The following is a 19,194-nucleotide window of genomic DNA, read 5'->3' as shown; positions in this document are numbered from 1 at the left end:
TCTTTTTTGGCCCATCTCAGGACACACTCTCTGTCCATAAAGCAGTGGAACCTCACCACTACAGCCCTTGGCGGCTCGTTGGCTTTGGGTCTCCTTGCCAGGACCTGATGAGCCCCATCCAGCTCCAGGGGCCTCGGGAAAGCTCCTGCGCCCATCAGCGAATTGAGCATCGTGCTCATGTATGCCCCGGCATCGGGCCCCTCCACTCCTTCAGGGAGACCCAGAATCCGAAGATTCTTCCTCCTCGACCAATTTTCCAGGTCCTCAAATTTTTCCGCCCACCTCTTGTGAAGCCTCCACCTTCGCCGCCAGGCACAAGATCTCGTCCTCGTTCTCCGAGGCTTTTTGCCGCATCTCTTGGATCGCCGCCCCTTGGGCCTTCTGGGATTCCACAAGCTTCTCAATCGCCGCCTTCATTGGCGCCAGCATTTCTGTCCTCAGCTCCTCAAAGCAGCGTTTAAGAAACTCCTGCGACCACTGCGCCCACGCTGCTTGGTCTCCACCCGCCGCCATCTTGCTTTTCCTCCCTCGCACTTTCCGCTGCACCAGGATCACTTTTTTAACCGCTCCACTCCTGGTCCAATGCATATACTGTCGGGGGGACCTTGCTGTCACCTTCGCACACTGGAAGCCGTCGAACAATTGCCATTGGCGCCCCTCTGAAGAGCCCAAAAGTCTGTTCCCGGCGGGAGCTACCTAGGCATAGCCGCAACCGGAAGTCGAGATGCCCTCTCATGGCGCAGAGCCACCATTACCTTGCTGCCAAAGAGGGGGGATCTCCGACACCTTAAAAACTGGCTTCCAGTCTCCCACCTCAGCACGGATTACAAGATTTCCGCCAAAGCAATGATTTTGCGCCTTGGCACCGCGCTGGACCACATGATCCACCCTGATAGTCCTACACGGTCCCGGGCCGCACAATCCACGACAACATCCATCTGGTCCGAGACCTGGTCCATCATTCCCAGAGGGCTGGTATGTCGAACGCCTTCCTGTCCCTTGATCAGGAGAAGGCGTTCGACAGGGTGGATCACGAATATTTATTCGGGACTCTGTAAGCATTCGGGTTCGGGAAGCAATTGTCTCCTGGATCCGACTTCTGTACACTGCTGCAGAGTGTCTCGTTAAGGTTAACGGGTCCTTGACGGCGCCCTTTTGCTTTGAGAGAGGAGTGCGTCAGGGCTGCCCTTTGTCTGACCAACTTTATTCTATTTGTGTGGAGCCTTTCCTGTGGAGGAGGCTGTTGGGACTGCTTCTGCGCGGGCTGGGCATTGGGGTGGTCCTTTCGGCTTACGCTAATGACGTGCTCCTCCTGTTCACTGACCCTGCTGACCTGCGGAGGAGGCGAGAGTGCCAGGCTGTGTATGCCGACGCATTCTCTGCCAGGATCAACTGGGCAAATGTTCCGGACTCCTGGTCGGTCCGTGGCAGACGGCTCCCCTCCCAGAGGAGCTCAGGCCTTTCACCTGGAGCAGGACCAGCCTCCTCTCTTTGGGAGTCCATCTTTGCCCGGCTGAGGAATCCTGGCCGGCTAACTGGCAGGAGCTGGAGACCAAGGCCACCGCTCGTTTGAGACGCTGGACAGGACTGCTCTGAGTGCTGTCTTACAGGGGTCGAGTTCTCGTCATAAACCAGCTGATAGCCTCTATGTTGTGGTATCGGCTGGTCACTTTGACCCCTCCCCTGACTTTGTCAAGAAGATCCAGAGAATGCTTGTAGAGTTCTTCTGGGACAAGAGACTGCACTGGGTCACTGCTGAGGTTCTGAGTCTCCCGCTTAGGGAGGGCGGCCAGGCGCTGGTGTGCCTTCGCACCCAGGTGGCGACCTTCCGCCTTCAGACCCTGCAACGATACCTTTACGTTGAGCCCCCTCCACGATGGTGTGCCCTGGCGACGCATTTCTTTCGCCAGGTGCACGGCCTGAATTATGACGTGCAGCTCCTGTTCATAGATCTGCAGGGTCTTCGTTACCCTCTGCAGGCGCTGCCCGTCTTTTACCAGGACCTGCTCAAAGTCTGGAACATGGTCGCCTCGTACCGCAGCTCCCCCCCCCGTCAGGAGTGATGGCTGTCGTCAGGGAGCCGCTGCTCAGGAATCAGCACACCCATCAATACCATTTCGAGTGGCTGGCGGAGGAGCGAGCTGTGGCTGCCGGGGTGACCAGGATCGGGGACGTGCTGGGTGGCGGAGGAGTGGGCTGGATAACATCCCATGAGTTAGCACAACGTGCAGCGGTGGATGTCCGGCTCGCAGCCAATGCCCCCCGAGACCTCAAGACGGTCGTGCTCGGATCCGATGGCCCTCGTGGTTTGGAGGACGCGCAGGTGTGTGGTGGTATCCCGTCTGGCTGAACCCCTGCCCGGACGGAATTCCACATTGGCCCCAGGCCCCGAAACCTCCCTCAGGAGCTGGTACCCCACAATCCTAACCGCCTTGCGGAAATACTCTTTGTGCCTTTTCGCACTGCGCAGAGGGGTTTCCTGTATGGGCTACTGCTGCATACCCTTCACCCCCTTAGCCTCGCCTGTCGTCCGGACATGCCGTGGCGTGTCTTGTAGCCGTCCGGCAGCGGAAATCCCCACAGGAGGTCCCTCTATGGAGGAGTCCCCCCACTCAATCCTGGGGACCTGGGGTGGAGAGTGTTGCATGCAGCAGTGCCGTTCAATCACCGATTGCACCGGTTCACAGACTCCCAAGAAGCCTGCCATTTTTGCGGCCTTGTGGAGTCCGTAGACTATGTCTATGTTACATGTTTTAGGCTGCACTCCCTTTTTAGTTTTCTAACCAATCTTTTGCTGGAGTTTTGTTTGCACTTCAGTCCCACGCTTCTAATCTACAGGCACCCGGTGCGGAGAGAGGCGGGGAAGGCGGAGGACTTCCTTGTGAACCTGCTCCTGGGCCTGGCGAAGCGCGCCATTTATAGGTGCAGGCAGCGGGCAACCGAGGGGGTCGTCCGGCCAGACTGTCTGCCCCTCTTCCGCGGCTACATTTGTGGCCGGGTGTCCCTGGAAAGGGAGCATGTGATGTCCACGGGCACCATCGAAGCCTTCTGTGCCCGGTGGGTACCGCAGGGGTTGTGGTGCCTTATTGACCCCTTTAACTGCACTCTTATTTGATGTTTTTTAAGTTTCCGTTGATCTTTGGTATGTTCGGGCAGTGCCCCTAACAGGAGCGGCCCTTTTTTGCTTTGTCCCTCAGTTTGTTTTCCTTTCTTCTGTTTTGTTGGTGGACCTCAAAAGAGTGGCCAATCCACCTAATCTTTGGATTGTGGGGGTGAAACCCACGCAGACACGGGGAGAATGTGCAAACTCCACACAGATGGTGACCCAGGGCTGGGATTTGAACCCGGGTCCTCAGTGCCGTAAACTGCAGTGCTAACCACTGTGCCACGTGCCACCCCCCAAATTGGTCCCAGTTCTAATAGTTGATGCATTACATGCAGCCTTTACTTTCTGGATCATTTAGACACGTGTCGATGCCTCTTCTGGTCGGACTTCTTCCTTTTTCTCCTCTGACCTTTTTCCTGTGAACCTCCATAACTTGGTGCTGGACTCTTTCAGAGAACCCTTTTAATTCCTCTCTGGCTCTGACTTCCAAGATTCCTCCAACCACATTTGTTAAAACAATTGACTTGCACCATTTGTAATTCGATTAGTTTGGTGAATGCACCATTCAGTTATACGAATAGGCCATTGATAACACCATTCACAGCTACAATAGGCAACCAAGACACAATCTATAGCCGTGTCTTGAACTACAATTAATGAAGTCTAAGGCATGCAGACAATTTGGAGTCTAAATTGTTCATTGGTAACACTTTTGGTAACACAATTATAATCAGAGTTTAGCAATGCAATCAAAAATATCCAAACTACCGTGTAATTTTAAATTGTCCTTTTCCTGTCTCTTACTGTTAAACTATATATTTCCTAGATGGACTCAATCATTTTAAACTGTTACAATTTCCTCAATTCTTTAACTTAATCATTATGAATTGTTCTAACTTCTTACCCTTTGTCTCTGTACATATCCAGTTTCATACAACGTTATCCCTAACTATCCTTTGTTAATGCCTAACCTAATCAATGCAAGTAGCAATCTCTCATGAGAACACTATCTAATGGTTAATAAATTGCTTACCAAAAGTCTGCACAAATATTTAAAAAGTACAGTACTTAAAATTTCATAATACAAGGAAAAATATATGAAAACCCGTATTTTGACTTCCGGTTGCGGCTATGCGGAGCTAAGCCGCACGAATCGGCAGCTCCCGCGAAGACGGACTTTCGGGCTCGATAGAAGAGCCCCAACAGGATTTTTTACACAGCCAACCCGTGGGGAAGAGAGGAGAGAGGTCCCCCACTAACCTGTATGGACCGGACCCGCAGCGAAACGGCCAAAAAAAGGCACTGGACCAGCGGGAGGAGAAGGGTAGAATAAACAAAATGGTGGCGGCCGGGGACAAAGAAGAGATGCAAGAATTCATTAAGCGCTGCTTCGAGGAGCTGCGCAAGGAGATGGTGGCGCCGATGCTGGCATTAATTGAAGGACTTGGTGCAACCCAGAAAGCCCACGAGGTGAAGATCCAGGAGATCCAGGACAAAGTGAGTGAGAATGAGGACGCGCTCTTGGGCCTGGCGGTGAGAGTGGAGCGGCACGAGGCGCTACACAAGACGTGGGCGGGAAGACTCGAAGTCCTGGAGAACAGGTCGAGGAGAAACAATTTGAGGATCCTGGGTCTCCCAGAAGGAGTGGAGGGGGCCGACGCCGCAGCATATGCAGGCACGATGATCGGGGCGCTGATTGGCGCGGAGGCCCCCCCAGGGTTGCTGGAGCTGGAAGGGGCGCACCGGGTGCTGGCGAGGAAGCCCAAGGCAAATGAGCCGCCAAGAGCGATGGTGGTGAGATTTCAACGGTTCACAGATAGAGAGAGGGTCCTGAAATGGGCCAAGAAGGAGCGGAGCAGCAAGTGGGACAATGCTGAGATTAGAATATACCTGGACTGGAGCACGGAGGTCGCTAAGCGGAGAGCGGGTTTCAACCGGGCCAAAGCGGTGCTGCATCGGAAAGGAGTAAATTTGGAATGTTACAGCCAGCGCGACTGTGGGTCACATATAACGGCCAACACCACTACTTCGAAACGCCTGAAGAGGCGTGGACCTTTATATTAACTGAAAAGTTGGACTCTAATTGAGGGTTTGCGAGGGTGGGGGGGTATTTGAGGGTTGAAGTATGATGGCGGTTGTATATAGGGGGGTAAGCACGCGCAGGGAAGGTTATATAGGCTGGGGACGAGAGACTTGGCCGCAACAGAAGCTGCGTCGGGGGGTGCGGGGTAGGCTCTGGAAAGCGCGGGGTTTTTCTCATGGAGGTTCGCAAGACCGCGGGCCAGGGAATTTTCTTTCTTCTCCCACGTGCACAAGGCGTACTCCCGGATAGACTTCTTTGTGCTGGGCAGGGCGCTCATCCCGAGGGTGGAGGGGACGGAGTATTCGGCCATAGCCGTTTCGGACCATGCCCCGCACTGGGTGGAAGTGGGGCTGGGAGAGGAGAGGGACCAACGCCCGCTGTGGCGGATGGATGTGGGACTGTTGGCAGATGAGGTGGTGTGTGGTAAGGTAAGGGGGTGTATTGAAAGGTACTTGGAGGCCAACGACAACGGGGAGGTGCGAGGGGGGTTGGTATGGGAGGCTTTGAAGGCGGTGATCAGGGAAGAGCTAATCTCCAACAGGGCTCATAGGGAGAAGACAGAGGGCATGGAAAGGGAGAGGTTAGTGGGGGAGATTTTGCGAGTGGACAGGAGATACGCAGAGGCCTCGGAGGAAAGATTACTTGGGGAAAGGCGACGGCTCCAGACGGAGTTTGACCTGTTGGCCACGGGGAAGGCGGAGGCACAGTGGAGGAAGGCGCAGGGGGCGACCTACGAGTCCAGGGGAAAAGGCCAGTCGGATGCTGGCACACTAGCTCCATAAGAGGGCGGCAGAGAGGGAAATAGAGGGAGTCAAAGATGGTGGGGGAGCTATGGTCCAGAGTGCAACGGAAATAAATAAGGTATTTAAGGCCTTCTACGAAGAGCTGTACAGATCCCAGCCCCCAGGGGGAGAAGAGGGGATGGGAAGATTCCTGGACCAACTGCAGTTCCCGAGGGTGGAGAACCAAGAGGTGGCTGGTTTGGGGGCACCAATCGGGTTGGAGGAGCTGAGTAAGGGTTTGGGGAGCATGCAGGCGGGGAAGGCCCCGGGGCCGGACGGGTTCCCGGTGGAGTTTTATAGAAAGTATGCGGACCTGTTGGCCCCGTTACTAGTGAGGACCTTTAACGAGGCAAGAGAGGAGGGGTCCCTGCCCCCGACAATGTCGGAGGCGCAATTTCCTTGATCCTGAAGCGAGACAAGGACCCACTGCAATGTGGATCGTACAGGCCGATTTCGCTCCTAAATGTGGACGCTAAGCTATTGGCAAAAGTGCTGGCCACGAGGATTGAGGACTGTGTCCCGGGGGTGATACATGAGGACCAGACTGGATTTGTAAAGGGCAGGCAATTAAATACGAATGTGCGGCGGCTCTTAAACGTGATAATGATGCCATCGGAGGAGGGAGAGGCGGAGATAGTGGCAGCCACGGACGCAGAAAAGGCCTTTGACCTAGTTGAGTGGGAGTACCTCTGGGAGGTGTTGCGTAGGTTTGGGTTCGGGGGAGGGTTTATTAGCTGGGTTAAGCTCCTCTACAGCGCCCCAGTGGTGAGTGTGGTGACGAACCGGCGGAGGTTGGAGTACTTTCGGCTGTACCGAGGAACGAGGCAGGGGTGCCCTTTGTCCCCCCTGTTGTTTGCATTGGCGATCGAACCCTTGGCCATATCACTGAGGGAGTCTAATAAATGGAGGGGGGTGGTCCGCGGGGGGGGGGGGGGGGGAGCATCGGGTGTCGCTATACGCGGACGACCTGCTGCTGTATGTGGCGGACCCAATGGAGGGGATGGTGGAGGTCATGCAGACTTTGAGGGAGTTTAGGGAGTTCTCGGGCTATAAGCTCAATGTAGGGAAGAGCGAGCTTTTTGTACTACAGGCAGGGGACCAAGCAAGAGGAATAGGGGACCTACCGCTGAGGAGGGCGGAGGGGAGTTTTCGGTATCTAGGGATCCAGATAGCCAGGAGCTGGGGACCCTACACAAACTGAATCTGACGAGGTTGGTGGACCAAATGGAGGGGGACTTCAAAAGATGGGACATGTTGCCGCTCTCGTTGGCGGGTAGAGTGCAGTCGGTAAAAATGATGGTCCTTCCGAGGTTTTTGTTTGTGTTCCAGTGCCTCCCCATCGTGATCACCAAAGGCTTGTTCAAGAGAGTAGGTAGGAGTATTATGGGGTTTGTGTGGGCGAACAAAACCCCAAGGGTAAGGAGAGGGTACTTGGAGCGCAGTAGGGTCCGAGGAGGGCTGGCGCTGCCAAACCTAGGGAGCTACTACTGGGCAGCAAACGTGGTGATGATCCGTAAGTGGGTTATGGAGAGGGAGGGGGCGGCATGGAAGAGGATGGAGATGGCGTCCTGCAAAGGAACGAGCTTGGGGGCGCTGGTGACGGCGCCGTTGCCGCTCTCGCCATCAAAGTACACCACGAGCCCGGTGGTGGCGGCAACGTTAAGGATCTGGGGCCAGTGGAGATGGCATAGGGATGCAGTGGGAGCCTCGATGTGGTCCCCGATCAGGGGTAACCACCGGTTTGTCCAGGGGAAGATGGACGGGGGTTCCAGGGCTGGCACCGGGCGGGGATTAGAAGAATGGGGGACCTGTTCATCGACGGGACATTTGCGAGCCTAGGGGCACTGGAGGAGAAGTTTGAGCTACCCCCGGGAAATGCATTCAGATATATGCAGGTGAGGGTTTTTGTGAGGCGACAGGTCAGGGAATTCCCGCTGCTCCCGACACAGGAAATTCAAGACAGGGTGATCTCAGGTGTATGGGTCGGGGAGGGCAAGGTTTCGGCAATCCACCAAGAGATGAAAGAAGAGTTGAAGGGTAAATGGGAGGAGCAGTTGGTGGAGGACCCTGGTTAGGGTCAATTCCTCCTCCTCATGTGCCAGGCTCAGCCTGATACAATTTAAGGTGGTTCACAGAGCGCACTTGACGGGGACGAGGTTGAGTAGGTTCTTTGGGGTAGAGGACAGATGTGGAAGGTGTTCAGGGAGTCTGGCGAACCATGTCCATATGTTTTGGTCATGGCTGGCACTGGAGGGGTTCTGGAGAGGAGTGGCGGGAGCAATATCTCAGGTGGTGAAAGTCCGGGTCAAGCCAAGCTGGGGGCTAGCAATATTTGGAGTAGTGGACGAGCCGGGAGTGCAGGAGGCGAAAGAGGCCGGCATTCTGGCCTTTGCGTCCCTAGTAGCCTGGCGAAGGATCTTGCTAATGTGGAAGGAGGCGAAGCCCCCTCGCGTGGAGGCCTGGACAAACGACATGGCTGGGTTCATAAAGTTGGAAAGGATTAAGTTTGCCTTAAGGGGGTATGCGCAGGGGTTCTACAGGTGGTGGCAACCGTTCCTAGACTACCTCGCGGAGCGCTAGAGGAAGGTCTGTGAGCAGCAGCAGCAACCCTGGGGGGGGGAACGAGATTGTTTGAGGGGACGGACGAGCGGGGGATAACATGGAGGGTGGGGGAAACTGGCACGAACGGGCAAGAGCCAGTGTATAAATCTCTGTAAATATTTCATCTTACCATGTATATATCTTGCTCAGGGCGATTTTGCGTTATTTTGTTACGGGGGGAGGGGGGGTGGGTTCATTGTTTGTAAGGGGAAAAAATTGTTTTGTTTTGTTAAAAAACTTTAATAAATATATTTTCAAAAAAAAAGAAAACCCATATTTCTTGCAGGTCTTCCCTGACCATACAACACTTATGTAAAATGCTTTGGGACATCCTGAGGTTATGAAAGTTGTTTTCCTTAATAACCATGATTCATAATTTGTAGCCTAAATGGATATAGTCTGATGGTGTTCATCCTCCCACTAACTGTCGGGTCATTAGAGATGGGCAACAAATGCTGGCCTCGCCAGCAGTAGCCACATCCTGTGAAAAAATAATTTTAAGAAGGTGAGCACAGTACAAATGTGATTGTGCCAATTGCAGTGACTAATTATAGTAATATGGATTCTGTCCAAAACTATGCAATGTTACATTGAACCTGCATATAAAGTTGCATTTGGAATGCCCGTTAATACCGATAATGAGAAAAATATCTGGTCAATCTCCAAGTTCTTTTTCATTAATAAGGAAACTTTCTTTTTGGGTGAAGGAGACTGCTGGATCATCTAAAATTCATTCAACTGGAAAGAATTCTCCGGCACCAAAGAAAGCAAAAACTGTAGAAGCAATCCCGCCGGAGGCTTTCGACGATTACACACCAAGAAATCTTCTGAAGAAATTCATGCAGACTGGTGGGTAGCAATAACACATTCTTACAGTTATATTTATAGACGGCATATATATTTCCATGCACTGTTCAATGTAAGGATGCTATACGTAAATGAGTAAAGTGGAAAAATAACTAGAAATCTTATTACAAATAGTTGTAATTTGATAAGTTTGTATCGCAGCTTGAATGTGTTTGGAAGGAAGGAGCTGTGCACGGGTACAGTCGGTTTTCAGCATCTAACCTAAGCGGCAATTAGTGTGTTAACTGAAATGTTGAATATTGGCTAATTGTTTAACTATGGTGGGATATTGGAGTCAAGTGTCATCATGTCCTGACTTCATGTCCACAGATGCCCATCTAAGGCCACTGGATAGGATTGAGAGGAGGAAGTCTTGCAGATTTACCAAATCCAATAGCTCAGAGAATTGTTATAATTCTCAGATTTGCTAACTCTGTACATCCAATCTGGTCTGTCTGATTCAGTTACTGGTTATATCAGCTAAATTATTGGAGGAGAGACCAAATCACCCATCACAGCATTACTTGCTCACAGCTATTTCATACTTTAGTACAATTACGCTTCTAAATTCTTGAACAAACTTTCTGCTTTCTTAACAGAGCTGGAATCCTCCTTGGTTAAGGTTGTGAATCCAAAAATGAAAACACCCATGCAAAAGAAACCTCGGCCCACGAAAAAATTGTCATCTGGCAGGTATATAATTTTTTTATTATAAATTTAGAGTACCCAATCAATTGTTTCCAATTAAGGGGCAATTTAGCATGGCCAATCCACCTGGCCTGCAGGCAGGTATATAAATTAATGAAGTAAGAATATGTAGAGCCTAACACTTGATATGGATTGTCAGAAAAGCAGGGCAGCACGGTGGCGCAGTGGTTGGCACTGCTGCCTCACGGCGCCGAGGTACAGGTTCGATCCCGGCTCTGGGTCATTGTCCGTGTGGAGTTAGCATATTCTCCCCGTGTTTGCGTGGGTTTCGCCCCCACAATACAAAGATGTGCGGGGTAAGTGGATTGGCCATGCTAAATTGTCCCTTAATTGGAAAAAATGAATTGGGTACTCTAAATTTTTTTATTTTTAAATGGATTGTCAGAAAATGAAATTATCCTGCCTCTGCTTCTCCCCAAGCCACAGTGCTAAATTGCCAGCTGGGAGACACCATTGCCCCTGAATTCAAAGGTTGCAGAGTCAAGTCCCACTCCAGGAGTTGAGTACAAAAATCAAGGCTGATGCTCCAGCCCAAGTGCTGCGTTGTTGGATGCGATAGTAAGCTGAGGCTCCTGCTGTCCAAAGGTGCCATAAAAGATCCCATTTGAAAGAAGAGCAATGGAATTATCCTTGGTATTATCAATGTTTACTCCTCAATCAATACATGAAAACAGATGATATTGCTGTCAGCAGGGGCTTGTCCTCGGTGGGATCTTGCTATTGTCTCCACATTTCCTACATTACAACTACACTTCAACAGTAATTTGTTGGCTGTAAAGCAATTTGGGACATCCTGTGGTCATGATATAAATGGAAGTGTTTCCCCACAGAATAATGTTTTTAAAGGTATAGGCATCACTTAAATTGTCTTCATTCATATGTGGTCCTTTGCATTAGTTTTTGCAAGCTATTTAACCGTATGAAGCACCACAGGCAAACCTGCTCATGCTTTCATCTCTCGTTTACCTGTACACACTTTTAAATAAGGATCACTGGATAGGGATAAGGAGTGAAAACCATGGTAATTATTTTACTTAGACTGGAAGTCTAAGGGGCATCTTGACAAATACATGAATAGGATGGGAATAGAGGGATACGGACCCAGGAAGTGTAGACGATTGTAATTTAGTCGGGCAGCATGGTCGGCACGGGCTTGGAGGGCCGAAGGGCCTGTTCCTGTGCTGTACTTTTCTTTGTTCTTTGGAAGCACCCCAGATGAGCATAGGCTGAGAATCATGGTACTTTTCAGTTCTGTTCTAGGTGGCTCAATTCCACACTGGTTGCGCTGGATTGTCATTGATGGTGCTCAATAACAATCAGAATTTTAAATGTCATTCTGCAGAAAGGTTAAAATGTGTGCAACAGACTGTTAACGCATCTTGTATAAATGACTCATGTTTTCTTCACTAATGACAGCTTTGGTTTAAGTTTGCCAGCAGAAGATGCCACAGAGGAAAAGTTGTCCAGCGACCGCAAAGTTCGCAAACTGAAGAAGATAAGTATTTCAGAGTTTGAAAAGGCAAGACAACAAAGACTCGAACATTCAGCAGGTATGTGTACGTATGGACTCCGCTAGATGTGATCAAATTGTTGAGAATTTGTTGGGTCAAGAATATTTCCTCTAAAGAGTCACAAGGACATTCCAGTACAGAAGGAGGTCATTCAGCCCTTCAAATCATGTCCATTCTCTTCAAAGCAGTTCAGTCATTCATTTCTCTACCCCATACCCATGCAGGTTTATTCCCTCAAGGGCTTATCATAGAATCATAGAATTTACAGTGCAGAAGGAGGGCATTTGGCCCATCGAGTCTACACCGGCCCTTGAAAGAGCACCTTACTTAAGCTCACACCTCCACCCTATCCCTGTAACACAGTAACCTCACCTAACCTTTTTGGACACTAAGGGGCAATTTAGCAAGGCCAATCCACCTAACCTGCACATCTTTGGACTGTGGGAGGAAGCTGGAGCACCCGAAGGAAACCCACGCAGACATGGGGAGAAAGTGCAAACTCCACACAGTCACTCGAGACCGGAATTGAACCCGGGTCCCTGCTGTGAGGCACCAGTATTAACCACTGTCATCATGCCGGGCATTTTCCTTTTGAAATTATTATTTGCCGGATGACTTCCAGTGACTGGGATGTGCCGAGTAGTCACACATCAGGTGGCTCTCCTCTGAAGTAGAATAATAGGCATTTTTATCCCATGAAACCGGACTAAAACATCCCCTCACCCTTACCAACAAGAAATACAGCAAGAATACCAGGAAGCAGCAGCTCAAGTGGCCGCATGGACACCAGAAATTGTGGCAAGGGACAGGAGTGGCAAGCAAACAGTTCAGCAGACCCATGAGGCGAGGAGTCCCCGGCCACCCCCGAGAGAGGAAGACTGGCAACCCGAAAAGCATCCCCCCACTATGAGGCTCCATAAGTTTGTGGAGAAGGAAAAGATCCTGTGATAGGCCAGGGAGAAGCGAAACTGCGAGAGGGAGGGGAACAGGGTCTGAATCTATCAATATAGCGGAGTGGAGCTGGCGAAGAGACAAACCAGGTTTAACAAGGTCGAAATGGTTTTAATACAAAGGCAGATCCGGTTTGGGGTACTGTACCCAGCGAAACTGTGGGTGACTTTTGAAGGCCAGGAGTATTATTTTGAAACCCCAGAGGAGGCCAATGACTTGATCAGAGATCATAAGTTGAGGGACAATTGAATGTTGATGGGAGACGGAGGAGCTGGAACAATAGAGATCTGAAGATGCGGGTATTTTGGGGGGTGGAGGGTGGGGGGCCGGGTTCAGGGCTAAATAAAAGGAGGTAGAATTGGAAAGGAATGATGGCGGACGATAGGGGGGAGCGGAGGCGCAAGCCTCCGGTAAGGTTCGTAATGTGGAATGTAGGGGACTGAACGAGCCAGTGAAGAGGTCTCGGGTCTTCGCGCACTTGAGCTTGAAGGTGGAGGTGGTGTTTCTGCAGGAGACGCACCTCCAGGTTAAGGATCAGGTCAGGATGGGTGGGCCAGGTATTCCACTCGGGGTTTGATTCAAAGTTGCGGGATGTGGCCATCTTGCTGAACAAAAGGACGGGGTTTGTAGGGGCCAAGGAAGTGCGGGACCTGGGTGGTAGGTATGAGATAGTGAGCGGAGTGCTGGAGGGGATGCCGATGGTGCTAATGAACGTTTATGTGCCGAATTGGGACGACATGGGGTTTGTGAAGGGGTTGCTGGGATCGATTCCAGACCTAGACATGCATGAGTTGATTATGGGGTGTGATTTTAACTGTGTGCTGGAACCGTGGGTGGTTAGGCCGAGCCCTAAGTCAATGGGAAGGTTGAGAATGGTGAACGTGTTGGGAGGGTTTATGGGAAGGATGGGAATGGTGGATCCGTGGAGGTTTAGGAACCTGGGGGAGAGGGCGTACTTCTCGCATGTACACTGTAGAACTGACTTTTTCGTAGGGAGTCGAGTGGTGTTGGTGGGGGTGGGGGCAGACTATGCTAGATTTGTGATCTCAGACCATGCGCCGCACAGGTTGGAGATTAGACCCACATTGAGGCAGGAGCAGAGGCTGGATCCTGTGAGAAGGTGCGGTCGGTGATCAGAGACTAGAGACTGTGGAGTTGAATCAATGGCCACATTTTGGGAGGTGTTTAAGGCGGTGGTTTAGGGGAAGTTATTTCGTTGAAGGTGCACTGGGAAAGGAGGAGGAGTGAGGAGCATGGACAGTTGTTGGATGAGATAGTCGAGGTGGACAGGAAGTGTTCAAGTGCCCAAGGATGGGTTGGCGGAGAGAGAGATTACGGGGCAGTTTGGATAGGTTGATGATGGGGAAGGCAGTGGGCATGTACGGAGGGCGAGGGGGGATGCAGTATGAATATGGAGAGAAGACGAGCTGTATGCTAGCCCATCAGCTACGGAGACGGGCTGTGTCCAGGGAAATTTACAAAAAACATTTTTAAAAAAAAATTTAGAGTACACAATTCATTTTTTCCAATTAAGGGGCAATTTAACATGGACAATCCACCTACCCTGCACATCTTTGGGTTGTGGGGGCGAAACCCATGCAAGCACAGGGAGAATGTGCAAACTCCACACGGATAGTGACCCAGAGACGGGATCAAACCTGGAACCTCAGTGCGGTGAGGCAGCAGTGCTAACCACTGTGCCACCGTGCTGCCAGTGGTCTAGGGAAATTGAGGATGGGAACAGAGAAGGGGAGGTAGTGTCGTAGCTGCGGATAATTAATGAGGAGTATTACGAGAAGTTATATAGGGCTGAGCCAAGTGGTGAGAAGGGGGGTGTGGGGCGGTTCCTGGATGAGCTGGAATTCTCAAGGCTGGATGAGGAGAGGAGGCAGACGCTGGAGGAACCGCTCGGTTTGAGAGACGTGATGGATAGTATACAAAGGAAAAAAGTCGGAGAAGGCCCCGGGGCCAGACAACTTTTGGCGGAGGTCCACCTCGTGGGTGGTGTTCTCGCGTGTAATGGTGGTATCCATGCCACAGCAAAAAACCGCACCGACCTCCTCAGAAGACAAACATGGGACACAACCGACAGAATACCCTTCGTCGTCCAGTACTTTCCCGGAGCGGAGAAATTATGACATCTTCGCAGCCTTCAACACGTCATTGATGAAGATGAACATCTTGCCAAGGTCACCCCCACACCCCACTACTTGCCTTCAAACAACTGCGCAACCTCAAACAAACCATTGTTTGCAGCAAACTACCCAGCCTTCAAAACAGCGACCATGACACCACACAACCCTGCCATGGCAATCTTTGCAAGACGTGCCAGATCATCGACATGGATACCACCATTACATGTGAGAACACCACCCACCAGGTACGTGGTACATACTCGTGCGACTCGGCCAACGTTGTCTACCTCATACGCTGCAGGAAAGGATGTCCCGAAACGTGGTACATTGGCGAGACCATGCAGACGCTGCTACAACGAATGAACAGACATCGTGCGACAATCACCAGGCAGGAATGTTCCCTTCCAGCCGGGGAACACTTCAGCAGTCAAGGGCATTCAGCCTCTGATCTCCGGGTAAGCTTTCTCCAAGGCGGCCTTGAGGACGCGCGACAACGCAGAATCGCCGAGCAGAAACTTATAGCCAAGTTCCGCACACATGAGTGCGGCCTCAACCGGGACCTGGGATTCATGTTGCATTACATTCATCCCCCACCATCTGGCTTGCAAAATCCTACCAACTGTCCTGGCTTGAGACAATTCACACCTCTTTAACCTGGGGTTACCCTTATCTCTGGATCTGTAAACACTTAATTAACTGCAAATGCTCGCATTCTAAGCATTGTCTTGCATCTTTGAATTTGTCTATATATATGTTCACCTGAGGAAGGAGCAGTGCTCCGAAAGCTAGTGTTTGAAACAAACCTGTTGGACTTTAACCTGGTGTTGTAAGACTTCTTACTGTGCTCACCCCAGTTCAACGCCGGCATCGCCACATCATGGCTACCCTTTGTGCAGTTGAATAGCTGTGATTCTCCTCTTGTGTATTGAATAACCAATCTATAATCACTTCTCAGGTTCATGTCTAAATAATTGTTAGCTGTGTAAGATTCCAATGGGAAATTGCTTGTAACTGCTTTAGAAAGGCCACATTGTCTTCAGGAGAATATGAGGGAAAAATGTGAATAAAATAGGCAAGTTGTATTTGTGAGCTAAAGTGTCTGTTTTAATTCCTAGAAACTCAAGAACATGAACAAGTGGAACTACATGAAAAGAGCACAAGACTTCCAGATATCTCCACAATAGTTGGGTAATAATTATATAATAAGCTCAAATTGATGTTGGCATTACTTGATAGTTATTTTAAGGCATTTTGGTGTACTCGCCATATAAATATTGAAAAGTTACTTGCACAATAGTCTTGCATTGACCTAGGAACTTCACCATTTAAAGGTTTATGTCTCATTTTATGGGTGTGATCTATTAATACTCAGTGAAAAAAAAATCCAATGACCAGGTGGAATTGGAATTAAGTTTCTAGCATTAATGTTGCTGAACCTACTTCATAGAATTTACAGTGCAGAAGGAGGCCATTCGGCCCATCGAGTCTGCACCGGCTCTTGGAAAGAGCATCCTGCCCAAGTCACAACCTCCACCCTATCCCCATAACCCAGTAACCCCACCCAACACTAAGGGCAATTTTGGACACTAAGGGCAATTTATCATGGCCAATCCACCTAACCTGCACATCTTTGGACTGTGGGAGGAAACCGGAGCACCCGGAGAAAACCCACGCACACACGGGGAGGATGTGCAGACTCCGCACAGACAGTGACCCAAGCCGGGAATCGAACCTGGGACCCTGGAGCTGTGAAGCAATTGTGCTATCCACAATGCTATCATGCTGCCCTTGGTACTTGTTGGTCCACATTACAATGTTAGTGTAATTACATATTTCTGCTGTGTGTTGTGTCACCACCCAGTTTTGATAGAGCAATAAGTTCTGGAACTGAGTATTAAAAGAGCATTATGTTATAATGGAACCCAATTATTGAACTTGATGCCTGCAGCCCCTTTTGCTTAATTATGCAATTTAATTATTGCAGGCTAACTAATGTAAAATTTGGCTTATGATTAGATAGCTTCAAAGACTTGGGATTTGGAAGTTAAATTAAATGTAACCTTTGTATTGCTTTTAATTCTCGGGATGTAGTTTGGATAGATTGATTGTCTACCCCTAGTTGCCTTGAGGTGGCGGGGGGGGGGGGGGGGGGGGGGGGGGGGGGGGAGGAGGAGAGAGACTGGGACTGTCTTCTTGAACAGCTGGTTATATTTGATAGAGCTTGGTGCCTAGCTGGGCCACTTCAATGGGCTGTCTAAGTGATGGCAGTTAAACAGTTATGTCTATGGCAATCTGACAGCTTCATGGTCATTTTTGGTGATACCAGCTTTTTATTTCTTGGTTTTTAAATCTTTAAAATGGATAAACATGCTGAGAATATAATTAGATAATGGTTAAATTCTAGATTGATGCTTAGTGGTTAACTCTCAAATGAAAATTGCCAGTTGAGTTTACTAGTACAATGAGCAATAAAATATTTACTGTGGAAGACAACAGTTCTCGTTGTAACCCGTTCTATGCACACTTCTGAGAAGAGGGAGATAGCATGAATGGCGCTGCACATCCTTATTGAGGAAACTCCTGAAGAATGAACCCTTCTCATTTCTACATTGTTTACCTTGTGTATTATAATGTGTATGCACTCCATGCCACCCCAAAAACCAGGTGATGATTGCATTGGGACAGTAGAATAAAAGTCTTGCAGGGGAAATATAAATAGTTGAGTGCTATTTTCTGTACTCTATTTCATGTCGCCACACCTTTCCTAAATTTGGTGCCCAGAACTGAACGCAATATTCCAGCTGAGGCTGAAGCAGTATTTTGTACACTTTTATCGTATCTCACTCGCTTTTGTATTTTATGCCCTTTTTAAAGCCCTGGATCTCATATGCTTTAACAGCTCTCACAAACAGTCCTACAGCCTTCAATAATTTGTGTACATATGCCCTTGGGTTGCTCTGCTCCTGCACCCCCTTTGTATCTACTCTTTCTACCACATTGTGTTTCATCTGCCACTTGTCCACTTATTCCACCAACCTGTCTGTGACTGTTTGAAGTTTGACACCATACCCCTCGCAGTTCACAATCTAGCTTTATGTCATCTGCAGATTTTGAAATAGTGCGCTGCACACCAAAGTCTAGGTCATTACTGTAGATCAAGGTGAAAGGAAGTCCTAATACCTATCTGGGGAACCCTGCTATAAACCTTCCTCCAGTTTGAAAAACAATCAGTCACCACCAATCTCTGTTTCCTGTCACTCTGCTAATTCTGTATCTGTGTTGCTACTATCCCTTTTAATCCATGAGCTCTCTTTGCTCACAAGTCTGTTGTGCAGCACTTTAACAAATGTCTTCTGGAAGTCTAGGTACATCACATCAATAGCATTACCTTCAACTACCCTCTCTTTAAACTCCTCAAAAGATCTGTGACAGATCTGTGCTGGCTTTCCTTAATTAACCAGTACTTGCCCAAGTGACTTAATTTAGATCTGAATGATCACATCTAGAAGCGTGAGGCTGAACCTACTGGCCTGCAGCGTTTGTCTTATCCTTACCTCTGCAAATTCCATCCTTGCTTCCATTTGTATCCTTGCGTGCACCTCATCTGGTCCTAGAGACTTAAAGATTTTTCAGTGCAGTTAACCTAATACCACATTTAAAAAAAAAATCCATCAAGTGTTTCGACTATCTCCGTTCATTGTGACTTCAACCACACCGTCCTTCGTTCAAGTTCATAGGAGATGTTAAAAATCTGTTACAATATTGGGAGTGCATTTTGAATACTAAATAGTGGGGGTGGGGAGAAATGAGGAGAGGTTTGTACTAGCAGCACTGTTTTAATTCTTCTGCAGTTCTGGTGAGGGTGCTTTATGGCCTAAGATTGGCTAAGATAGGACAAGATTCTTATTAGAAATGGGGATGGGTTCTTGGCATGCAACCAAGATTTTGTCAAGGCAAACCCCGGTGGAAGAGCAAAAGGGCAATTGGGAGGACAAGCTAGATGGAGAGTTAGAGGCAGGTCTATGGGCGGTCGCCCTAAGCAGGGTCAACTCCTCCTCTTCATGTGCCAGGCTTAGCCTAATACAATTTAAGGTGGTCCACCGGGCACATGAAATGAAATGAAAATCGCTTATTGTCACAAGTAGGCTTCAAATGAAGTTACTGTGAAAAGCCCCTAGTCGCCACATTCCGGCGCCTGTTCGGGGAGGCTGGTACGGGAATTGAACTGTGCTGCTGGCCTGCCTTGGTCTGCTTTCAAAGCCAGCGATTTAGACCTGTGCTAAACCAGCCCCTGACATCGTCGACGTCACATATGACGGTGGCGAGGATGAGCAAGTTTTTTGGGTAGAAGATAGATGTGTGAGGTGTGTGGGAACCCCAACAAACTCTGTCCACATGTTCTGGGAATGCCCGAAGCTCAGAGGGCTTTGGCAGGGGTTTGCAAAGGCAATGTCCCTGGTGCCAAGTACCC

The 19,194-nt window shown here is 49.6% G+C and overlaps 1 protein-coding gene across 1 annotated transcript in view; it reads left to right on the top strand.

Annotated features, from left to right (window-relative positions):
- Nucleotides 1-19,194, top strand: part of cenpt (centromere protein T) — a 107,996-nt gene that overhangs the window by 19,383 nt on the left and 69,419 nt on the right. The window contains exons 4-7 of the mRNA XM_072518337.1: nucleotides 9,280-9,421; nucleotides 10,018-10,111; nucleotides 11,555-11,676; nucleotides 15,839-15,911. Of these exons, the coding sequence (XP_072374438.1) occupies nucleotides 9,280-9,421; nucleotides 10,018-10,111; nucleotides 11,555-11,676; nucleotides 15,839-15,911 (431 nt within the window). The remainder of the gene's footprint in view (nucleotides 1-9,279; nucleotides 9,422-10,017; nucleotides 10,112-11,554; nucleotides 11,677-15,838; nucleotides 15,912-19,194) is intronic.

Source organism: Scyliorhinus torazame, chromosome 10, assembly GCF_047496885.1.
Source record: "Scyliorhinus torazame isolate Kashiwa2021f chromosome 10, sScyTor2.1, whole genome shotgun sequence".
Classification (NCBI taxonomy): Eukaryota; Metazoa; Chordata; class Chondrichthyes; order Carcharhiniformes; family Scyliorhinidae; genus Scyliorhinus; species Scyliorhinus torazame.
The sequence above is the reverse complement of the archived record's forward strand: the minus strand, read 5'-3'. Positions and strand labels throughout refer to the sequence as shown.